General features: G+C 40.0%; 1 protein-coding gene across 1 annotated transcript; it reads left to right on the forward strand.

Annotated features, from left to right (window-relative positions):
* Nucleotides 1-1,542: 1,542 nt before the first annotated feature.
* Nucleotides 1,543-23,567, forward strand: fndc4a (fibronectin type III domain containing 4a). The gene is made up of 6 exons (XM_068342978.1): nt 1,543-1,765; nt 10,808-10,923; nt 12,387-12,591; nt 18,666-18,755; nt 21,001-21,134; nt 22,782-23,567. Exons 1-6 carry the CDS (start codon nt 1,690-1,692, stop codon nt 22,821-22,823), a joined length of 663 nt encoding a protein of 220 aa, XP_068199079.1. The 5' UTR covers nt 1,543-1,689; the 3' UTR covers nt 22,824-23,567.
* The last annotated feature ends 230 nt before the right edge of the window (nt 23,568-23,797 follow it).

A 23,797-nucleotide genomic window follows, 5' to 3' on the forward strand; every position in this document is an offset into this window, starting at 1 on the left:
CACACAAAGTAATCACGTCACTGTAGTGAGTGTTAACCTCAGTAACCTTGTGTTACTGTGTCACTGCTCAGCTAAATGCCACATAAATGTCAGCAGGAAAATAGGCAGCTGTCACAATAAGTCCAAATTTTTGTGTACATCTTTCGGATCCTCTGTTTATTTGGTTGTTGCTTTTCATAAAGACTCGTCTGTCTGCTCCTGCTTGCAGAGGACAGCAGAGCTCAAATACTCTATGGCAACAAGAGAAAACGTGAAAATGGAGGTTTGAGAGGAGGCAGCATGCAATTCTGTCTCAGAAGCTGATCTCCTTTTTTTTTGGTGGTTTTAAACTCATATTTTTTTAAAATCAAATTTCCACATCCCTTTCATCTTTTGTCTGATAAGAAGGTGTTTAATAAGTAATGTCTCGCACATCTGATGGCTTGATCGTTGGGAGCACTGCGGTATGTGCTGGCGCATTCTGTATATTTTTTTTTAGGTGCAATTAAAGAAAGTGCTTTGTCTGTTTTAAAGCATGTCTGTGCATCTACTGTTTGTGAAGCACAGGTTTAGTGATAATTCATTATTTCATTAAATCGACTGATGTTTGAGAGTCTTTAATAAGATTTTTTAGATAAATAGCTGCAGTGGCAGACATTATCCAACTAGACTAACTCCATAAAAACATGAAAACTATGGGTAAAATGACTGCTGCAGTGATGTCACAGGTGAGGAAACATCTCCAATGCTGTGCCACTGGCATCCTGAAGGCAGATCAGTTACCGGCAGTGAATGCTGGTAACCCCACCCATGGAATAAGAATGGGCACATCCATCACCTTCACCTCAACAACAGGTTTACACCGACTGGCTCCTATCATAGTTGGTGCATCACCGTACAGGTCACTACTTTCATTCCACACACACAACCCACATTTAAATGCGCCGTGATTGGTTGGTTGGGCGCTTGATTGACAGGTAGTGGGTGTGGAGTTGGTGACAGCGTGACAGCGTGAGACTTTTTCAAGCGAGCTTATTCAAATATACAGTATAGGTGTGGAGATAATGTGGTACGTCATCAGCTTTATCTGATGACGTAGAGAACGTTCTCTCTACTACCGCTAAATGTTTCTGGCAGCAGCACCCCCCCCCACTCCCCCCCACTCCCCCCGCACGTGCGCTCCAGGCGTCGCGAGCGTAAACGCGCACAGGCCGCCCACCTGCAGCCCCGCGCGCGCGCGCGCTTCAAAGCCACACTGACGTCTGCGCAGTCAGCTGCGAGGGCTCGCGCGCCGTCTGAAAACTTGAGTCTCTGTCCGCGGTGCTGAAGGAGTCGCGTCCTCCGCCTGCAGGGAGACCCGCCAGCCCGGGAGCGTCATCTTTATCCCTCGGCCTCTTCCAGCCCGAGCTCCCCCACCCCCACCCCCCACCCCCCAGATACGATGGGAAGTCAACAGTTACAGACAGTCCACGCGGGGGCGAGGGACTTGTGGATTTAAATCCGAGAAGACAAGACTCCGTCACGGCACGACAACATGTTTCTGACACCGCGCGTTACGCACTTTGACCGGTTCAGTCACTGAGGCGCACACGCGTTTATTTTTTTTAGCGGAATTCCAACATTTTGTTAAATATGAATCTGAGGTTTTTGTAGTTCAAGCATAGGACGTCTGCGTTTTAACCTCCGAGGAGCAACGAAACCCGAAGAGACATGGCTCGTCTGCTGGTTCTGCTCAACTCCGCGGTCCTGTTGCTTTTTGGCAGCGACATGTTCTTTGTAGGAGCGAGTGAGTATAACCCTCTTAAACAGCGGGGTAAAACCAATGGGGCACTTTACAGCCCTTTAAAACGGACCATTAGTCGTCTTTTAAGTGTGAGTAAACGTAAATAAGTCACTGTTTGGGTTTGGGGGATTTATTTATTTTGGGCATCTGATGATGCATTTAATTCCACCTCTCATTCACACACGTCAACAAACCTGAAAAATCTGATGCTCATCTATTCACGTCCTGTTTTTTTTAATTTATTTTTTAAATTTATCATCACAATGATCAGGTAACACCAGCTAAATTAGATCTGAATGAAAAGATGAGTTGTTCACTGTTTGAGTCATTTATAAAATCAAGACATTGTGTCTGAAATGTCTGTTACATTTAAATGCATAACATTGATGATAATCTTATGCATCTGTAATAACGCAATCTTAGCATTTTTATACAAATCATATCTTATGGAGACAATAGCAATAGCCACATCCAGCCTTTCCCCCATCATGTGAAGACATCTCAGCCTCCTTCAGGTGTGACTTATGGAGCCCCTCACTGTGGGGCAAAATACACATTCTGACATTCCATAATTTAGAGTAATGTGCAACAGAAACACTGATGCAGATCCAACCCCATGCCTGCAATCAGACGAAGCACGAGCGATAACACATTTCTGAACAGTGTGTGGTCTAATTAATTAACAGAATTCATTTTGCATTCTTGCAAAGCTCTACTTCAGACTGTTCAGGAATCTTTCATATTCGTATAACAGATTTATTCTCCAGCTGTATCTGCATTCATCTCCAGTGTCTGTCTCTTTATCTACCTGTCTGCCTCTATCAGTCCTCCTGCACCTCTCAGGGGAACTCAGACCTACATGTGACAGAATGGAGAGAATCAGACTGGCACTGCGGGTGTGCTGTGCATGTTGAATCCGGAGATATTCAGAGCTCTTGTCATGTCTGATCTTGATGGAGTTCTGCATGTGGGCTGTCCAAGAGCAGGAAGAGCTGCTATTAGAATACCGAACACAAAAAGAATGAAAATCAGTTGAATCCAAAACCCCTGTATGGTATAAGATGATGGGATTCACATTGACTTGACATTCAGAGGAAGGTCTCCAAGTATTGTACGTCTGTGGCTCATGGTGAGGTTATCTGTCCAACAAAACAGGGAAAGCAATTCAGTGAAGCTGAAAGGTGGTATATTAAAGAGCGTATGCTTTGAAGTGTTTTGTCAAACTGATGTAATGGTGGACGGTAGCATATGATAAAGCCACTCTACCCACTGAAAAGCTTTTCACTTCCACGAAAAGGCTTTTCAATAAAAGCCCTGATCACACAATCCACATGGTCTTTAAATTTGGATAGGTAAAACCACATTTTTAAAACCTGCATTAACAACACTCTTTTCCGAATGATCATAAAGATTTCAAGTCTGAATTGAGGTTCCGAAATTTAAATGCTATTAAGGAGAAATCCAATAAGACACAATGTCCCCAGAATGTGCTTTTCTTGCTCCACAAGAAGTAGTTTAATTACTTGAATGTGGGTGCCAATATTTACATTCACACAGTTTGAAAACAACTGTGCTGGAAAATGAATCCCTGTGAGGCTTAGGCAGAGCTTTAGCCAATAAGCAAATGTGAACTAGAGTTTATTGGATTGATTTGGATGCCTGGTCTCATATCGTTCTTCAAATTGGCAAGGTGCTGTTTGTGAACATTCTTTACAGATGGATGTTTTGTCTTAGAGCTGAAAACAGCAGACAATTTTTACTCATATTGTCATAATTTAATCTGCAGTTACATGGAAAACATTTTACAAATACACAGAAAAAAATGACTTAATTATATTCATCATTATATTTTATGTCTGCATTCTGTGTCATACATTGTCCCACGCTTACAGTATTTTCTGCACTACAAGGTGCACAGAACTATAGGGCACACCATCAACGAATGGCCTATTTTAAAACGTTTCCCAATATATATGGTGCACTAGATTATAAGGCACATCTGATTATAATGTGCACCTTCAATGAATGACCTCGGTTTTCAAGAAAATTAAAGGCTTTTAGGTGCGCCTTATAGTGCAGGAAATACTGTACTTGATGGTGCAAAACAGTAAAAACCCAGGTTCAATATATTTACTCCCACAAAGTCTGATTGTAAACATTAAGATCATAAATCCTCCCGCTAGCCTTCCCAATTCTGGATGATTGAATGACGTGAGCTTGCATCTGGAAAGCTTAACGGTTTTGCCAAAAATTCCATCAACCTGTGGTCCCATCTGGTCCCACTTCTCTTCCACAGCCTCCTGTAGAGTGGGGAAAAGGGTGTAGAGAGTGTGCATAAAGGAATAGAAAGTAAGTGCTCTGACTGTAGGGAGGCTCTGAAATGTACAGGAACAAGGATTTAGCCATGCATGACTGGACCTCCCATCTGTATCCGTCTACTAAACTATTTACTGCTGTAGCTGCTGCACTGGAGATTGATGCAAAGATAACATCAAGTCACTCATCCCACACAGCGTCAAATCTGAGAGAATGGCATGATCTCAGTGGGATTGAGTGGTCCTTAAAAGGAGTGTGGGAATATGGGGGCGGAGAATGCTGCAACTGAGTTAAATCGGCGTGACATTGCTGAAGACTTCATACCAGAGTGTGTGACAACCTCCTGCTATGCAGTGAAGAACGTTTAAACTTCCCACGACTGGGTTTTTCAACAAATCCAGATGAAGCTATTTGAATACTGACCGGTCAACACATCAAAATTCAAGGCACTTGTATGATTTGTTTCCTTTACTTTTAAGATGTCGATAAGTCTATTTTACCCCCCAGGGGACTAAGACATGATTAGTATTAGAGAAGGATTATATTACAAGCAGTCCTTCATACTGTCACCAGCTCAGACATAATTGAGGCTGAAATATGATCGATAGCACAAGCAGTCCAAAGCCAGAGTAAACCACTGGCTGGCCCATAAATTAATTACTATATTTAATTATGCACCTTTGAGAAGGCAGGGCGCTGATAGAGTAGGGAAGTGCAGCAGCTTCACAGCAACAAAGTCCTGGGTTTGATTCCACCTGTTTGGAGTTTCTATTCTGACTGTGTGGGTTCTCTCCTGGTTCCACCACCAAAAACATGTAGCTTAGGTGAATTGGTCAAACCAAAATTGTCCGTAGGTGTGAGTGTGAACGGTTGTCTGTACTTCCTGTAATGAGCTGGCGTCTCATCCAGGGTATACACTACCTCTCACCCACAGCCCGTTGAGATAGTCTCCTACAGAACTAATGACCTGCAAGATGGATAAGTGGCTGTAGACTTCAAGAAGATGAATAAACGAGGAAGGAGGGAGGGAAGGAAGGAAGGAAGAAAGGAGGAAGGAAGGAAGGAAGGAAGGAAGGAGGAAGGGAGGGAGGGAGGAAGGAAGGAAGGAAGGAAGGAAAGAAGGAAGAAAGGAGGAAGGAAGGAAGGAAGGAAGAAAGGAGGAAGGGAGGAAGGAAGGAAGGAAGGAGGAAGGGAGGGAGGGAGGAAGGAAGGAAGGAAGGAAGGAAGGAAAGAAGGACGGACGGAAGGAAGAAAGGAAGGAAGGAAGGAAGGAAGGAAGGAAGGAAGGAAGGAAGGAAGGATGGAAGGAAGGAAGGAAGGAATCTTTGACAATGTTATTGAATTGCTGGTGACTAATAGTGACCATGTCGGATTAAATAAAGAACAGGTCCCCCATTATTATTTGTGTGAATAGTTTTCTGTCTCAATCTGAGACAATCAGAGCCATAAAGAGCGCTTTTTGTTATTTTTACGCTATAGTGATCCCCGTAGGGAAATTATTTTTTCCACTGTTATATATTCCACACACATATATATACAGGCACAAGCACACACACATACACATACACACACACACGCACACGCACACGCACACGCACACGCACACACACACACACACAAACACACACACACACAAACACACACACACAAACACACACACACAAACACACACACACACACACACACACACACACACACACACACACGCACACACACACACACACACACACACACACACACACACACACACACACACAGGGAATTGCATACAGAGAGAGGATGATGGTAGAGCCTCAGGCAGCTGCATACCTGTAGCACCCAACAAGCACTTGTGGGGGTTGGCACCTTGCTCAAAGGCATCACAGAAGATGAACTGGCACCTCTCCAAATACCAGTTCACACTTCATGCTTTTTTGGTCCATGCTGGTCTTGAACCGGCCACCCTCCATTCCCAGTGTCCAGACCTAGAGGACTGAGGTATTGCCGTCCCCATGTTGTCACAGACTAAGTGTAAATGTTACTGATTCTAAGATCCTGACTGCTCAACCACACCTAAATGAAATGCATAGCAGTGACATCCAGAGACAGTATGTCCTGGTAACCTCACCTCCTTGTTGGCGGTAATAACCTACAATACATCAGGCGCTGATAACAAACACAAAAGACAGCTATATTACAAATAGCATCAGTTCCTCACTTCAAATTTAATTATTTATCTCTGGTGGCATCTAACTAAACACAGCAACGTCTCCTGGATGTTCTAATGGAGATTATATACTATCTGGTATATTGTGTTGCTGGTCATTTCAGATATAGAATCCACTTTTCTACCTGTGTCTCACCTCAGTGTTTCACCGTAGTGGAGGTGTGTGATTAAATCTGCACAGGTTCTTTCATTGTCAAAATCCAACTAGAGGATTAAATCATCACCAGTAAATCTTCACTATGGTCTTGTAAATATACAGTATTCATAACCAACAACACCTAGACCTACACATAAATCAGTTGTATGATGCAATTCCGCTTTGTAAGCAAATATAGTGGGACATAAAACATACCACGGCCAGTCCTCATTCCCCATGTGACTGTAAGCCATTCAGAATTTCACTGCACTTTCACTAACTCTTGGTGCAATCTGGAGAGATTGTGCGTCGCTCATGCGCTAGGCTTTGACAGTGATTCATCCTGGCGGCATACCAACAGAGCAAGAGGGTCTTATTTGTTTGCAGTAATGCTCACTCCCGCTGTGATCTATTGCTGTTTGATTTCAGATCTCACACAATACATTCTGTGGAGTGAGGTTTGCTCTGATACACGTGGCTAACATTAAATATAGAGGTGTCCTCAATGTCACTGCAGAGGAGACCATCAAACAGGCCAGATGAATCATGGGTGAAAGGAGTGGACAATCAGCCTTCACAGCATTTTTAATAGAAAATCACATCATCTGTTGTGTACTCAGATGACAATGGTTAAAAATTGAAGGCAGATACCGCACGGGACTCTCAATTTCTGTTTATTTTCAGTGGTTCCCAGAAAATGTATTTCCCCTTAGCAATGTACTTTGTGTTTTTTTATTAAGAGTGAAACAGACATAATTTTAAAGTTTTTTTCTCAGTATCTATTTGCAGATGCCATAGCAACAAGGTGATCGATCTATCGTTATGTATAGTCCTTTTCATATTGAGATCATGCTGTAGTCCCTCAGTGAAGACCCTTGTATATGCTCCCTTTCTGTATTTAAACTGAGCAAACCAACAAAGGCATTATTCCACTGAGTGATTTAACATAGCATGACCCTGTAGTACACAACATTTATATAGAAATATAAATACTGTATGTATATGTTATTCCCCTTGCAAACTTGACCTCCTTAGTTACACACAGTGGAAAGAACATTGTATAGAAAAAGAGTCCTTATACATCTGGAGTAATCAGTAATGATTCATGGTCTACTTCAACTAAACTGTCACATGCTCAATCAGCAGTAAATGACTCACCAACAAGGCATCATGGGTACTTGGCTGTGGTTGTTTTGCCCATGCGTGGCAGTCTATAACCCCCATTACCTAAAGGACAATGAGTTTCAAGAGAAATGAAAGTGTGTGTGTGTGTGTGTGTGTGTGTGTGTGTGTGTGTGTGTGTGTGTGTGTGTGTGTGTGTGTGTGTGTGTGTGTGTGTGTGTGTGTGTGTGTGTGTGTGTGTGTGTGTGTGTGTGTGTGTGTTGTGTGTGTGTGTGTGTGTGTGTGTGTGTGTGTGTGTGTGTGGTACGATATACACTGACAGCAAGTGGGGCTTGATAGTGTTTGTCTGGTAACTGGTCAGATTTTTTCTTACAACAAAATCCCCACAACCTGTTACCTTGTTTTGTTCATTTTATTTTTATGTTAATGTTGATGAGTTGTCAAATGCAGTTCAGCAATTTTAAAATCAAGATGAAGTAATGCTCAAATTAAAAACCAGCAATAGTAGATGGGCCATCAGCCATCGTTGAAGTGTTTTAAACAACAGAAGCATTATGTCTGTCCAGTCTAAAGGAGCTGTCAAAAATTACAGCAACTTTTTTAGTCGACAATCAACTATGTATTGCCGAAGGGCCAAGGATACCATCAGGTATATTCAGGAGCTCAGACTGTCTAAAAAATAACAATCTCAATCTTTGTTGCATTGATATGAAGAAAAATTAGTTCCATGGGTTTTTTATTGCATGTTTTCAGGCCAATAAATCAGAGTGCCATCTGCAAGACAATGAAAGATTATTGTGTTTATTAAAAGTGAAACCCCAAGATGATTGGGCCTAACATGAAGCCTTGTGGGAAACCATGGGTAATTGGAGTTGCTATTGAAAATGTTTTTAATGAGATTAAAAGTGTGTGTGAGGACACAGGGACCATTACTGTAAAAGATATTCATGACTCGCTCACCGTGGCTCTCCAAAGATCAAGGACAATATATATGACTTATCCCCCCTTGTAGCTGACTCCCCACTTAATATATCCTGTCTTGTTAGCACCGGCTTCCATAAATATACCTTTTATTAAACAGATATAACCCACACATGACCTCTTATCCTCTGTTTAAGACTGACACCAGAAACTAAGGCCACTTCCCACCTGTTCTTTCCCCCTTTCATCTCAGTTACTGCCTTGCTGCTCAAGCCGATCTCTGACTCTTTTGCGAACCTGGGAAATCTACCGCCATGCCTATGTTTGACCTTCATCTCACTGTGTTTATAATGCCACAAGGCCTGAGAGACGGAGATTGATAGCCTAATTTTATCTGAGATTCTTGAGCTTGACCTCAATGGTACCTTTCATTTGAAACACAGAGGCCATCACTGAGTGTCACCAAGGTAAAACTGGAAGAAGCGCAAGAAGCCAACCAGTGGGTATGGGTGGGAGAGATTAAATGGGAGAGTAGACGATAAGAGCAGAGAGCTGTCAGAGGGACTGATACTAAAATCATTGGGAACTGCTCCCAATTTCAGCATTTTGTCTTTCATCTTCTCTTGAACACGCTTTTTGGCTGCAGCATTGTCCTTGTACCATACATGCCTGTGGCTGTCCTCTCAAACAACTGTGTTATGGGTTATTACTCCCGAAACTCCATGAGGTAAAAGCAGTTTGTAATGAAAGCGTTCATTTAAAACCTGAAATTTAAAATCAGTTGTGAACCTGTAATTAAAACTCATAAGGTATAGTGAATACTATTTCTTTTTCTGGTGACATTCCATGGCTAGTATTTTTCACATGACTGACGAGTCACAACCGTTCTACTCACTTGACTCTCTCAACCTACCATGATGCATTTTTCTGTGACAACACACAAAGTCCATTAGTCCTGTGATAACCACAAAAAGCCCTCAGGATGGCCTCCAGGTCCCCATCTGCCCATTGGACTGAAGAGATTTCTTGGAGTCTGTGAAACCCTTAGGGACACTCGATTAGATCTGTCACCCTCTGTTTCTTCTGGCTTTTGCTTTCCAAGGCTTTTGTCCAAGGCTTTTGCAATCCGTGGCTACCCTGTCAACTAAATCATGATAGATGGCTGGAATGAGACTGGGTGAAGAAGTTCAATCCTGTCTGATGGAAATGAACATGGAAGAGAAACCGTGGTCATGTAAAAAAACACTGTCAGTTTGACAGACAAGGCTGTTACAAGGGATGAAGGAAAGATTTGTGATTTTTTGTAATTGTGAACAATCACAGCTTTGTGTTTTGGGTTAGAGGTCCTGATACAGTCGTGCTTGTGACTTTTACTCTAAAACAAACACTACAAATGTTTCAGCAAGTTCCAGAAATCTAAGTCTTTATTCTTAAGTTTATATATATACTGTATGTGTGTGCGTGTGTGTGTATACTGTATATACTGTATATATATTTCTCCAGCTTCCTTGCACCTCCAAAAGCATGCGCTTCAGGTTGATTGGCCGGTCCCAAATTGCCTGTAGGACTGAGTGTGTATGTGTGCATAGTTGTCAGTCTTTGTGTGTGGCTCCGCGGTGCACTGGCGTCGTGCCCAGAGTGTCCCCCGCCCCACACCCTATGCCAGCTGAGATAGGCTCCAGCTCCCCGTGACCCTCTGCGGCGGATGAAGCGGCAAAATGAATGAATATATATACAGTATATACTGTATATATATAAGCTGTATATATATATATATATATATATATATATATATACATATATATATATATATATATATATATATATATATATATATATATATATATATATATATATATATATATACAGGTATATATATATATATATACATACATACATACACATACACACACATACACACACTGTATACGTGCATGTATCATGGAAAATATTAAATTTGCATGTTTCTTTTGTACAGTGTTTTTAAGTTAAGTTGACATTATGTGTCATATTGTTTCTCAAACAATATATTTTGTAGCTCTATTGTGTTATATGGGATTTCAGGTCCTGGTCCTGGAAGACGGGCAATCAGTGAACAAAAATATGGAAGTGAAAATAAACTTGAGGCAGGTCTACAGACAGGTGAACAGAAAACATTTTCACCATAATGACACATAAAGCCTAAAACGACTGACTTACCCATTTTTTATTAAATTGAAATCCCTCTCTTCCTTTTCGGAGCTTGATTTCCTGAAGTGTTGAGACTATCAGTTGGGACATGGATAACTTAGTACCTAAAGAAGTGAGCGGATTAACATCTTAGTGTACATTTGATCTCTAACAGATCGACCACCAGCCCCGGTCAACGTCTCCGTCATGCATCTGAAGGCAGACTCGGCAACGGTATCCTGGGAGGTTCCAGAGGGAGATATAATAATTGGTTTCTCTATCTCACAACAGGTAAGTCATCATGTAAACACGTGAGGCTCTTTGGCAGTTGACTAAAAAGAATTTTTTAAAAAAGTGTGCTTTAGTTTTTGCTGTGATTTGTGGTTTGGCATTTTGCCTTTATTTTGTCCAGCTTAAACAGTTTTGGAACACAGCCAGTGGGGCAAATGAGGAATTGCACCGTGAATTAAATCTCTTACGATGTCACACTTCCTGTCTGTGGAAAATATTGGGAACTGATGGTTTCGGGTGACCGAAGGAATATTTTACGGTTAATGAAATCATAAAATATGACAGAGGTTGATAGAAGAGCAGTTTTGAGGTCGGCAACCCCCTCAGAGTATATCATGAGTGTCAAGCTTGCAGAATCAGTAGTAGCACATATGCACAGGATTTTAAGGATGTGTCGTGGCTAAACATATATTGCAAGCAAGACCTTAAAGCTTTACTTTGCATGGAGAAAAGCAGACTCCATCTTGCCAATAAAATTTGGCATAGTCCATTTGTCAAGAGAAAACAAGCCTGTAGAAGAAATGCACAGAAGTGCATGAAGCCTCCAAACTGCATTTTTTATCACTAAAAATTTGAAGGCTCAAAATAGGAAATCCATTTAAAGCTAAACCTGAAGGACAAAATGTCGTATACTGATGTAATCAGGCTCGAGATTAATGCAACACAAAACATGCAGACAATTCACTCTGAAACTCACTCTCGGCTGATGAGCTGCAGATTACAGACACACATTTCTCACAGTGCTTTTCAAAGTGATATATATATATATATATATATACATGTTTGCTGTTATGGTGGTTTGATTATGATGTTCCTCATCATTAATGGATGTCAACAAGCTTTTTTTTAGTCAGATGTCTCAGTTGAGAAGCGCCATAAACCTAAGAGTGAGACATCTGGCCCAAAGACACTTGAAGGGCAGATGGGCTAAAGACAAAAGAGAGCTCTGCATGCTATAGCAGGAGGAATAGTTCACCAAGTTGTGATTGCACCAGTGGTATTTTAAAAGGTCAACGACAAAGTTTGAGACTTGAAATGTTTGTGACTGAAAGCACTTGCAGTCAGATAGAATCAGAAACAAATATTAACTCCACAACTTTTCCATTCAAGACTTCATGAGGCAAAAATGAGGAGCCAGCTGTTCATGTGAGAAAATAATCAGCATGTGTCATGAATGTTTTAAGGTTGTTTACTTCCTTTTCCATTAATTTGTCATAATTCCTCATTAATGTAGTCTTCTTTATAATTTTGAGGAGTGATTACTGCTATCATTACTGCAACTTGTAAAGAGGAAATTCAAAATGTCCAGTAACGTAATTTTATATATAAGCGTCTTCCTCAAGGATCCAGTTGTGGGCTGTTGTTCTATGTGGTCATTGCTTGAAGTCATTGTCTGCTGTATTGATTATTGTATCTTTTCAAACGGTGAACAGATTGTCTTCTGTGTTCTTTTAATTCTCCAGAGGCAGGAAGGACACATGCAGCGGTTCATTCGGGAAGTCAACACCACCAGCCAATCTTGTGTTCTTTGGGACCTAGAGGAGGAAACAGACTACATCATCCAGGTCCAATCAATTGGCCTCTATGGCGAAAGCCAAGCCAGCAAGAAGGTGCATTTTAAGACCCTCAAGAAGTCAGACCGCTTCCCCTCCAACAGCTCCAATCAAGGTGAGCAGCTGAAATATAGGAACAAATAATTACCTACAAAAAGAATAAATAAGAGGAGTGTTTCTGTTTGTTAACATATATTAATTGTTATCCCTTCTTTAAAATGTCAAATTAACCTATCCTGCTAACAGGTATCATTAAGGTAGCCTCAGGTACGGTAGCTATACATCTAATCCATAATGCTCAAAGACTATTTAGTGGTTGTTGTATTAGTATTGAATACCCAATCCATGTTTAGTTTTCTCAGTTTATTATGTAATTTTTTTTATTTAAAGCAGTATGTTACATCCACAGACCTTTTTCTAGGGGCGCAGACAAGACCAACCATTACAGGTGCTTTCCTGCTGTTCAGTAAAACCTCTTCTGAATGTCGAATGACTTTAAGCACCCAGACTTAAAAATGAGGTACAATAAAGGCTAGTTCCAACGTAAGCACAGGCAACGTGAAGCCTCTTATCACCGTGTCTCTCTGTGCTTCTTGAAGATTTATTTTCACCTCCACAACAACTCATTATTGACAGATCCTCCAAGCGTGGATGAAGGCATGCTTCTCTGAATTCATACACCTCTATATCACTCTGGGTGCCTAATCAGGATTCTGAGACACACTCTAAGACACTTCAGATGTAGTGTCAGCACTCGCCTAAAGGGCCGGAGGAAATCTGAAGACCGTGACCAGCTGAAAATAAGTTTAACAGTTCTCAGTTTCTTACAGCACAGATGGTGAATGAGCAGAAAAAAGCTTCCTTTATTAGAAACGTTCGGGAAGAGTCAGGATAGCACTTCTTTTTCTGCATTATTCATCCATAATTATGGGATGAACCAAACATATCTGGGATTCATTCTGAAGCAGCCGCAGGAAAATTTCCATTTCCAGGAGACTGTAATGAATAGGTTAATAAGCCTGGGGCCATACATTTGGTATTTGTTTAAAAGGAACGTGAAAAGGAAGTGCTGAATTATGTTAAACTGCTGTACATGAATTTCGTCGACATGACAGATTACAATAAGTTACTTGACAGATCAAATAAAGCCTGTGGCTTAACAGTGTGCCGCTGAGGTGGTTATTAGAGCAACAAGCCTTTTTCTAAACATATGTCCACTAAATACACATAGTTACACTGTCTTTACTACATCACATGGACATGGATGCAGTTTTCTTTGCAAGCCTTGGCTAGTAGTTAGCCCAGAATTGTAGCTCACTAGCACATACTTATTTTCTGTATTCATATTTGAAGTTACAAGCTATGGATTTGAGAAAGCTAAATAGCAAATTGCTGAGCATGGAGAGAGTTTTGGCCGTCGCCTTGCTGCTATGTCAAACGTCTTGGACAGAATTCACTTCGCAGCCCTTAATCAGGATTTGTGGTCCTTCTGAGTCATCCAAGTGGGTCAGAACAGGAGCCCATTCAGTGAATGAGTCAGTTTGTGGGAGTTTGTTTTTGTACAACTTGAAGCAATCAGTGTCAGCTTTACATTAATCTAATGGCAGCACTGCTGACTTCTGCTGCCCCAGTTTCAAAGCCCAATTACATCAAGTTTGTTTGCGCAACTTGACTGTGTTGTTTCTCTTTTTATGCTTGACTCTGTTGTATAATTTATAATCTTATACAGATGTTGTTAGCAAATTTATTGTGGAGAGAGAGAAAAACGTTCCTCACCTGCTGCATCTGTGACTCATACTCCCTTATATAACATTGGAATATACAGATTTTTTTATTCTATTTTACACACACACACACACACACACACACACACACACACACACACACACACACACACACACACACACACACACACACACGCGCAATTAATCGCGAGTGGCAAGTCAATGCGCAAGCATTTTAAATTTGGCCCATTGAGGGACCCGTAGGCTGCAGTGACGTCATTTCCCACCTGTGCCACTAGTCAAAAGCAGAGTGACTGACAACAGAGATGGACGCGACACAGGAGAGCGGGGCAAGCCCACTCGGACCTTTGGGTGGACAGTTTATTTCTAAAAAGAACAACAAAAACGCAGTGATTCTGCGCCGTAGACGCCTCCGTCAGTCTGCCCCAGGGCAGCTGTGGCTACGTACACGTAGCTTACCATCACCAAGTATGAATGAGGAGTGAATGTATAATGGATCCGATGTAAAGCGTCTTTGAGTGTCCAGAAAAGCGCTATATAAATCTAATCCGTTATTATTATTTTATTTTATTTTTTATTTTTTTTACCTTTTGTAACAGAGAATTTTCATATCACCGAAGCAGCTCCAGCCTAACGTATCATTTACCGGTAAATACAAAACATGTCAAGGACACAGTTGAACGTTAGCTTACCCTTTTAAAGGAAAAGCCTGTTGGCATCCTGTTATTTAGTTGCCTTATTTAGACCCATGTTATACTATTCATCTTGAATTGCTGTATTGAGTCAGCTTTAGTATTCATTTTGATTGAGAGTCTGCTTATGTGCCTATTTGAGACTCAGTCTTATTTAATTTCTGAATTTTATTTATTTTATTTAACTGTATTCCTATTGCATTTTTGAGAAATGCACCTGGCCTAATTGGTTTGCTGATGTAATTGACCTTTTTTCTTTTGAATTTCATTTATAAAGCACACTTAACCGATAAAAATATGGATTTCAAATCTTCTCTTCTTGGTGCATTCTATTGATTAGTCATGCACCCCCAAATTCTTTATTTGGAGGCCTTTAGCTGGTATGAGATTAAAATGCGATTAATTAGATTAATCAATTACAAATCCTAATCCTAATCTCTTGACAGCACTAATATATATATATATATATATATATATATATATATATATATATATATATATATATATATATATATATATATATATATATATATATATATATATATATATATATATATATACACACACACACACACACACAAAGAATCATTAAAGCAAAAATAAAAAGTGACAGTGACAAAAATATTAAAAACACCAAAAACTGGTTTTCCCTCTGATTCAGGTGAATCTGAAGACAGACAGTTACATAGATAGACAAATACATTTACTGATTGTCATCATAGGTTTTTCTACCCCCCCCCCCCAATTAACAATAGAATACGTTCTTCACATGCCTTAATGCATTTGAATTGAATGTGATGTTTCTCATTCGGGATGCTGCTGCAGGCCATTGTTTCTTAAAAGCCTTTTTTAATGCAGTGGCTCCGGCTTCACAGAGATCCTTTGTTCGAGTCAAGTGCCTCCTACTGAAACTAAATTAATTTGTGGCTGTAATACCAGGCATCCCCTCAACCTACAGCTCTGATACCATGAATCAATACTGCTTTTATTTTTTTTCTAAATGGTATCGTCTTTACTAATGCCATTATGTATTAATGAATACCTTTATCAGGGTAGAATTGTTACATACCACATGTATATAGGGAATTTAAATTTAGACGACGTTTTGTTCTTTTCAGGATTAGCACGTCTCTCCATTTCACTTCCATTAGCTTCACTGAAAGCCTTCAATCAAAACATACATTAAGTATTTATGTGCTTTCAGAGCCCTTTTAGGGTGAGTAATGCTGCCACCGGTTTTTAGTCAGAGGGGGAGCTTTCAGACACTATGTTGGCTTTGCTTCATCCCAGCAGTATGCATGAACATCTCTAATAGACAGATTCATGACAAACTCAAACAGATCATGTGTGAATGCTGATCCTTTAATTAATAATAAATCCCAAATGAAAGACATGAAACTGCTAAAAATAGTACCTGCTGCCACTGAGCACGAGAAGTTAAATCACAAAAGAAACATCAAAATAAATTCAGAGGCTGAATACTCAAACTCTCAGACCTGAGTAGGTAGGAGGTCCCTCCAGACACAATTACTGTGAAGGACTTCAAAAAGATGCCGGGCTGTGTTTGCAGAGTCAGAAGTTACACACAGACTGTCCTAAAAACAGCAATGAGAGAACGACATCCTTCCAACTGTGGGCAACAGCATTCCACAGCTTTTTGTCTTTACTTAATGTTATTTCACACATGTCAGGTCAATCGAATGCTGGTTTCCTGGTAGTCTGCTAGACTACATCACATTACGACGACGACTGTCGTTTGTTGTAGATTGGCGGTGGATTCAGTTCCTTTTCTCTCACACGTAATCCAGCTGCCAATACAGAAGGAATCCTAACTGATTCTGTAATCAAGTTTCATCACACACATAATGAGAATCCTCAAAGAGAATCCCCCAAAGATTCTCTTGAATCACAAAGTCAAACACAATAAAATATTAAGAATCACACAGATCTCATTAGCCGTCTTCTGCTCCAGGGAGCTGTGAATGCACCGTCTGTCTCAAAACGCAGCTGTGTGACGTAAATTTAAAGTCTTCCAAATGGTTTACCCAGTGATACTAACATTGATGCACACAACAGGTTCTCTAGTCTTCACTGAGGACCATCCATGGGATGTAAATGACTTGTTTTGATGTCTGTCAACAGCAGCATGCTAGTTCATCCATCCCTGAAGGCATATTGTGTTTTCTGTCATTGGTTATTGTACTGCTTGGAAAAGACTGGTAATAATCCATGTTTTGTGTTCTAAATATCAAACGTGTTTGAATATCACCGGGGGTTCTTCTGTGTCCACAAGCAGATCAGGACATGTAAAAACAGACCCAGAACGCCTCAGATTAGAAGATAATCTGCACTGAACATCAAGACCGATCAACATTCCTGATCAGATTCCTTTGATGGAGATGTTGATAAAAACAAATCTGTCACATGTGTTTTCATCTGACTGATCAGTTGTTTATTGATCCACAGTTTTGAATTTGTTGTATTTATTCTTCATGGTGCGTTCAGCAGCAGACAAACATGTTGAACTGTTTCTTCTACTGTTATGACACCTAAAAAAACACATCAGCCTCATCTGACAGGAGGTATCGCAAGAATAAATCACACAATCCACCCTGGTGACACCACTGTAGCACCTCTGGTCTGTTGTTACAGTTTCCTGACACACTTCACAGAAAACATCCAGGGATATGGGCTGAACAGAAGGAAGGTCGATTCATTATCTCAACACAAATTCATCAACCCCTGTAGCTGATCACACAGCAAAAACACATCTGAAGTACAGCAGCAGATTTTTCAGGTTGATATACTGTAGTTCTGAATAAAGGAAAATTCCTCGTTTGTATCTCTCCTGTGTGATCACAAAATATTAAATATCCACAAAATTACTTGAATCTTTGTCGTTTTTACTTTCTTTGCTCCAGACGTGAATTATCAGTGCATAAAAACATAATAGATGGATTAACACTCTGGACGTGTCGCCAACACATAGACACATTCACACCTACAGGCAATTTAGACTGATCATTTAACCTAAGTTACAAGTTGTTGAAGGAAGCTAGAGAACATGAGAGAACCCACGCAGAATCGAACCTTCTTGCTGTGAGGCAACAGCGCTATCCACCGCGCCACCGTGCCGCCCTTTTTTTTTTACTCCACAAATGAACAATGTCATTATGGATAGATGATATAACATTAAGTACTTTCAAGTGATTCATATTCATTCATAATCCCCAATATGACATCTTCCCCGTCCTGTCACACACTAGCGCACATTACTGGACCAACAACACAGTAGTATAATTAACCTCACTTCTTAATGGCTGTATAAAGAGAGCTGACTGTTGGGCATTCAGAGCCAGTCTTGACAAATTGATTCACTAAAGGAGACAATTTGAAAGAGTGGAGCTCTGGAAAACCTCCATCCAGCAGGTAGAAAGAGCATTTGGGGCATAGAATATGACTATAGTCAATGCAATAAAGGAGCTTTAATGCTACAGTGTTGATATATGTGAGATAAGTGTCCTGACTGCTAGATGAAGTCTCCTGACAGAATGTTATTACGACCATCAGATGCTATCAGAAAAATAAAAGAGGTGTTCTGCACATAGCAAAAGTAATCTGAAAGTTAGGTTTTGTTGATTCAACTCGACTCGAATTTTATGCATTCATGCAATATATGATATTCATCACATTGTATTCAGTATTTTGTGTTCAGGATTATTTATAGAGGATTCATCTCTCCTGTGTCCTAGATGACCCCACCGTACAGGGCCTGGATAAGTCCAGACATCTGCAAACAGGAGAGATGATCATAATAGTGGTGGTCCTGGTCATGTGGGCAGGTACGTATATAAGAAGAATATCTAACTCATTTAAAAGATATTTCTATATTTTTATATGCTTTGCCTACAATGGCATTAAGTTGTGTTTTTTTACACCAAAAATGATTCTTGAATGTTACTGGTTTGAAGCAACTGCAACTGGAAACAGCTCTTAGCAACCTGAATTAAAATGCATTGACAATCTTTGGGATGTTTGCTTGTCTTTACAGATGCTTCTATCAAATTCAAATTGTTGTTATGAAACTCTTTATGAATAGTAACCAAGGATGATTTTCTTGACCTCAGCCTTTGTTGTTGAAAATTTATTCATAGATATGTTGACAACATATAAAGTATGACTCACTGCAAAGATTAAGAGTAATACAGAGAAAGAAATCTGATGTAACATCACTGGTATATATGTATATAAGTCTAAAAACATCCTCCTCATCCATCTAGGTCACATGTGCTAAACTCAAGGCGCAGGGGCCACATATGGCTTTGACAAAAAAAACAATGTTAATGTCCTGACTTGTGTTTGATGTTATTTTTCTTTATACTTTGGATAGTTTGATCTTAGATTGATGGAGTTATCTGGGTTTCACAATGTTATGTTAGAACAGAGAAACAAACAAAAACAAACATATTTGTAATGTTTGTTACGTGTAACAAACATTACAAATAATAAATTCAATTATTTAACATTAAGGATTAGTTTTATTTATTTACATTACATTGAGCTACATTTAGTTACAATTATAAGCTACATCTGACCCTTTGAGGACAGCCATTATGCTGATGTGGCCCCTCGGTGAAAATGAGTTTTACACCCCTGTTCTACGTGATGAATAACACAGTTTTATTAAAGGGCATTAAGAGGTTTATAGCAGATCCAAGGATCTTCAAATGAAATGTCAAACATCATATGTTATTGACCAGTAGTCAAAGGTAACACATGATCAAAAAAATCTGACATTTCAGATGGATCGAAACCTGGTTTCATGGTAGATCACCTCATAGATACATCAATACATCACCAATGCTAATCAATTAGCCACTGATAAATGGTAATCTGGTAACACAACTCAGACCCAATCATGACTGAACATCCCTTCCCATTTAAAGCTTTCCCGCAACAGCGATGACAAACTTTCCTGAGCATTCTCTCCACCTCAGCTAAGGGATGAATTCACACTCTTTGGAGGAAGTGTGCTGATTAATGAAGTGTTGAAAAGTGAGAAGCAGCATATCTGACAAGATGCCAGGAGCAGGATTTCCTGCCCTACATGCACCAGAGTGACAGAGTGAGATGTTAAATAATACTACTGAGAAAAACCAAAGTCGCACTGAAGACGCTGTGAAAAGTAGAAGTCAAAGAAGAGAAACACCTCATGAGGTGTTCTTAATGAACTGCGGCTTCAATCGAACTTTACTTTGTTAGTTCGGTTTCTTCTTCATTTTGTGATGCGTCATACATATTTTCAGGTCTTTTTTAACTTCTTTCATTTTCATCTATTATTCCCTTTACTTTGTGACGCTTGGTTAAAGTCTGAACAAAGAGAATTTAATTATGAAGCCATTGCTGCTTCTTTGATGTGACACAATGTCTGCTTCATTCTGTAATGCCTTTTACAAGGCAGCTGGTTAGTTCTCAACATAGCCAAGCCAGCTAACTTACCAACTAACTAGAGTTGTTCCTTATATCTTGAGAGGGATTAATTTCACATTAAAACATGAAAATAAACTGCAGTGTAAACCGTTTAAAAGCAGAATAATTACTTGCAATTACACAAATGCTTACAGCATCGCTACAGTGAATGAATGTCTTATTAAAGTTACAAAGAAATGTAGCTGCTAGATTGCAGAGCACTTTCAGAATGCATGAATATTAATTAATTCATTAAATTAATTACACATACTCCCCACAGCTTTCCAGCTGTCATTACCAGAAGTCTGTATCAATTTCTGAACATTTAATGATTGTCATAGACATCCAGTGAAGGAAGGAAGTTAATAGAGCACATACAGTAGCTGCATCTGGACCATTACAGAACAAAAGGAAGCAAGCTGGAGAATTCCTGTTTTCTAAGCTTTCGGATATGTTTAGAGCGTCTCCCTCCCTTGGGAGCGGCGCTTCATTATCCACAAGGCTTTTGAATGTGTTCAGTCAGAGGAAGTATTGACATGTGTTTGAGTGACAGTCGCTGCCTGATGACTGAATGAGCGTTCTCTTTTATCTGTGTGTCCGACTGTCACCTCCCTGCAGCTGTTATTGCCCTCTTCTGCCGGCAGTATGACATCATCAAGGACAACGACTCCAGCAACAATAAGGAGAAGGTGAAGCCGTCGTCGGAGAGGAGCACGCCGGAGCACCACAGCGGAGGTCTGCTGAGGAGCAAGGTGAGCGCAACGCTTCGACGTAACATCAGTGAGGCAAGAGCGTCAGTAAAGCGTGATGCAGCACGCGCAGCATCAGCACCCCAAACAAAAAGAGCCAAATGGAAACCATCCATCATGCAATTTATTATTTACATGTGTGCTTTTACTGTTGAAACAGGCTTCAGTGTCTTCTGTTGAAAGTAAAATATAGATGTGTTTGATGTGTGTGTTGTGCAGTTTATTGTTCAGCATCTCCCTGCAGAGATTCTTTATAATCACATTTTTCCAGGTGAATAATAAAGCAAATGCATCCAATCCTTGTGCAGTCTCAGTTCTCCATGAAACGCCGCCACCGTTTGTTATTTCATAGCTACAAACTCAGCAACTTGAAATCTAAACGTGATTAATTAAATTTTATCGAATGCAGGCAGTGGTTTCTGGTTTCTGGCACTGGTTCTGCTCTAAGTAAAGGAAAACAAACGTGATACAAAGCCCCATTCTTCAGCATGAATTCATTGTGTTGATGCCCGATCAATGGCTAAAATATTCCTACATGATTGCAGGTGCAGTATTGCTCCCACACTCAGGTCCTGCTGTTCTCTTTATGAAAATGTACATAGATTGATTATCAACTGAACATATGAAGACATCTAGCTGCAAAAAAAAGAGAGCGATTAATGCAGTTAAAAATATTCACTGATATTCGGAAATATTCACTGAAATATTCACAGAGATATAGATCTATTCTATAACATGAATAAGTAAACAACACCCTCTGGTGCCTCATCCAGTTTACATGGAAATAAATCCTGTGGTTTTTTATGTATAGTCCCCTGATAAAAAAACAAACAAACAAAGCAGCCAATCAACAGACGCAGATGAAACCATAGCCTCCTTTATTGAGGTGATTCGGGTTCAAATTCATCTTTATATAGACAGTGCTGCTGGATGTATCCTGACCTTGTGTACTTGGCAGTAAAGCATTTTATCCTTTTCAGAGAGGAATTCCAGTAAGCAGATCTGACGTGTAAACTCTGAGCTTCCATATCCAAAAAAAAAAAAACCCCACGGGGCGAAATCAGAGGATCCATTCTCTAATATACAGATCAAAACATTTTGGGATCATTATAGGCAAAAGAAAAGAACCTATAAGTCGATGCGTTGATATGATGTGTAGATAAGAGTCGCTGATGGAGCGCTGAAATATAAAAGATGAAGAAACACACACACCATCACAGCTCAGTTACAAGGCTGTGACATAATGGATGACTGAGGTGATTTGTGTTATTAGTGTTCCTTAGTGCAGCAACCTGCTGAGGTCTCTGTTTGATTTGTCTGAGGGTCTGTCATCGTGTGTGTCATTGTGTGTAATGGTGTTTGGCTCGTCCCCTTTAGGTAGTGTGGTGTCGACGTGAGGCTCTCTAGGTTCAGCCAACAATAACAGTGCATGAAGAGAAACCACTTCTTAATGGAAAACTTCAACACTTGTTACGGAAGAAATATAGATTCAAAATATCCCACAAAAAAAGAAACTGAAACTGACCGTTTTGATTCACCGAGAAAAGAATTCCATACTTGACATGAGTAACCATCTATTTGTCTTTTATTGCCAAAGTCTTTGCCGGAAGTAAAACAGCAACTGATACTTATCCGCCTTGTCTGTTCCAGTTTCATCCGTCTGTGCCGTCCATCAACATCATCGATGTGTGAGAGAAAAGGATGCTGGCGTTAGATTCTCTTCTGTCATCAATGCATCTCAGACCTGATGAGGAAAAAGCTGAACACATGTTTGGTTTCTGTGGCTCACGTCAGTGAATGAAGTTGGCCAAGGCTGTCTTCATAGCAACGCACATGCATGTACAAAACATTTTAGGACACAAAACACTACTAGTGACGCACACTCGAAACCACACACCCCTCTACACACAGACACACACACACACACACACACACTGTTCAGTACTCTAGACAAACAGAAACTCCCAACTTCTGCAGGTTTTACAAAAATTCAATTAATGTTAACCTTCAGTGGAGTTAACATGAATGTTTTCCAGGTAAGTATTGCAATACTCAACACACAGTACAATAACTTCTGACTCTGGGAGGCCTGTCTTCATGGCGGCAATGGTGCAGTGTATTTTTGATATCAGCATGTGCAATTAGACATCTGATCACCCATTATAACCAACCAAGCTTTAAATAAACCGAATCCTCCCATTTCAAACTGTTAATACATCATCTGATCACACCTGTATATTATCTGAATGTTGCAGACAAATTAGCATTAAAGACAGACATTTAGTGTATGTATTTGAAACCTAAGTGTAGCCGCCGTGCCAACATGTCATGTTTTTTAATTACTGAGAGCAAATGACCATTTTCAGCATAATGTTGTATTTTTCCATGTTTCATAAACATTATATTTGTACATATTTCATTTGTGTACTAAATGAAGTCGCATGCAGGTCATTTGCCTGTAGAATAGCATTTTGATGTGCATTCTAAGATAGATCCCAAAAGTGAAGAAATAAACATGAGTGCAGAATGTGAAGCTACCGTTTCCTCTGTGTTACTTGCTTTGAGTCAGTAGACTTTGTACAATTTTACTTCCTGATGAGTAACATAAGCCATTTTTGATGTTCCTTTACCGAGCTGCAGTTAATGGAATGGAATATATCTCACAC

This window comes from Antennarius striatus, chromosome 19, assembly GCF_040054535.1.
Source record: "Antennarius striatus isolate MH-2024 chromosome 19, ASM4005453v1, whole genome shotgun sequence".
NCBI classification, from domain to species: domain Eukaryota; kingdom Metazoa; phylum Chordata; class Actinopteri; order Lophiiformes; family Antennariidae; genus Antennarius; species Antennarius striatus.

Coding starts and splice junctions, on each gene's coding strand:
- fndc4a (XM_068342978.1), top strand. CDS start 1,690: ATGGCTCGTCTGCTGGTTCTGCTCAACTCCGCGGTCCTGTTGCTTTTT. Junction 18,756..21,000: donor GGTCCTGGTCATGTGGGCAG/GTACGTATATAA, acceptor ACCTCCCTGCAG/CTGTTATTGCCCTCTTCTGC. Junction 21,135..22,781: donor GAGGTCTGCTGAGGAGCAAG/GTGAGCGCAACG, acceptor TGTCTGTTCCAG/TTTCATCCGTCTGTGCCGTC.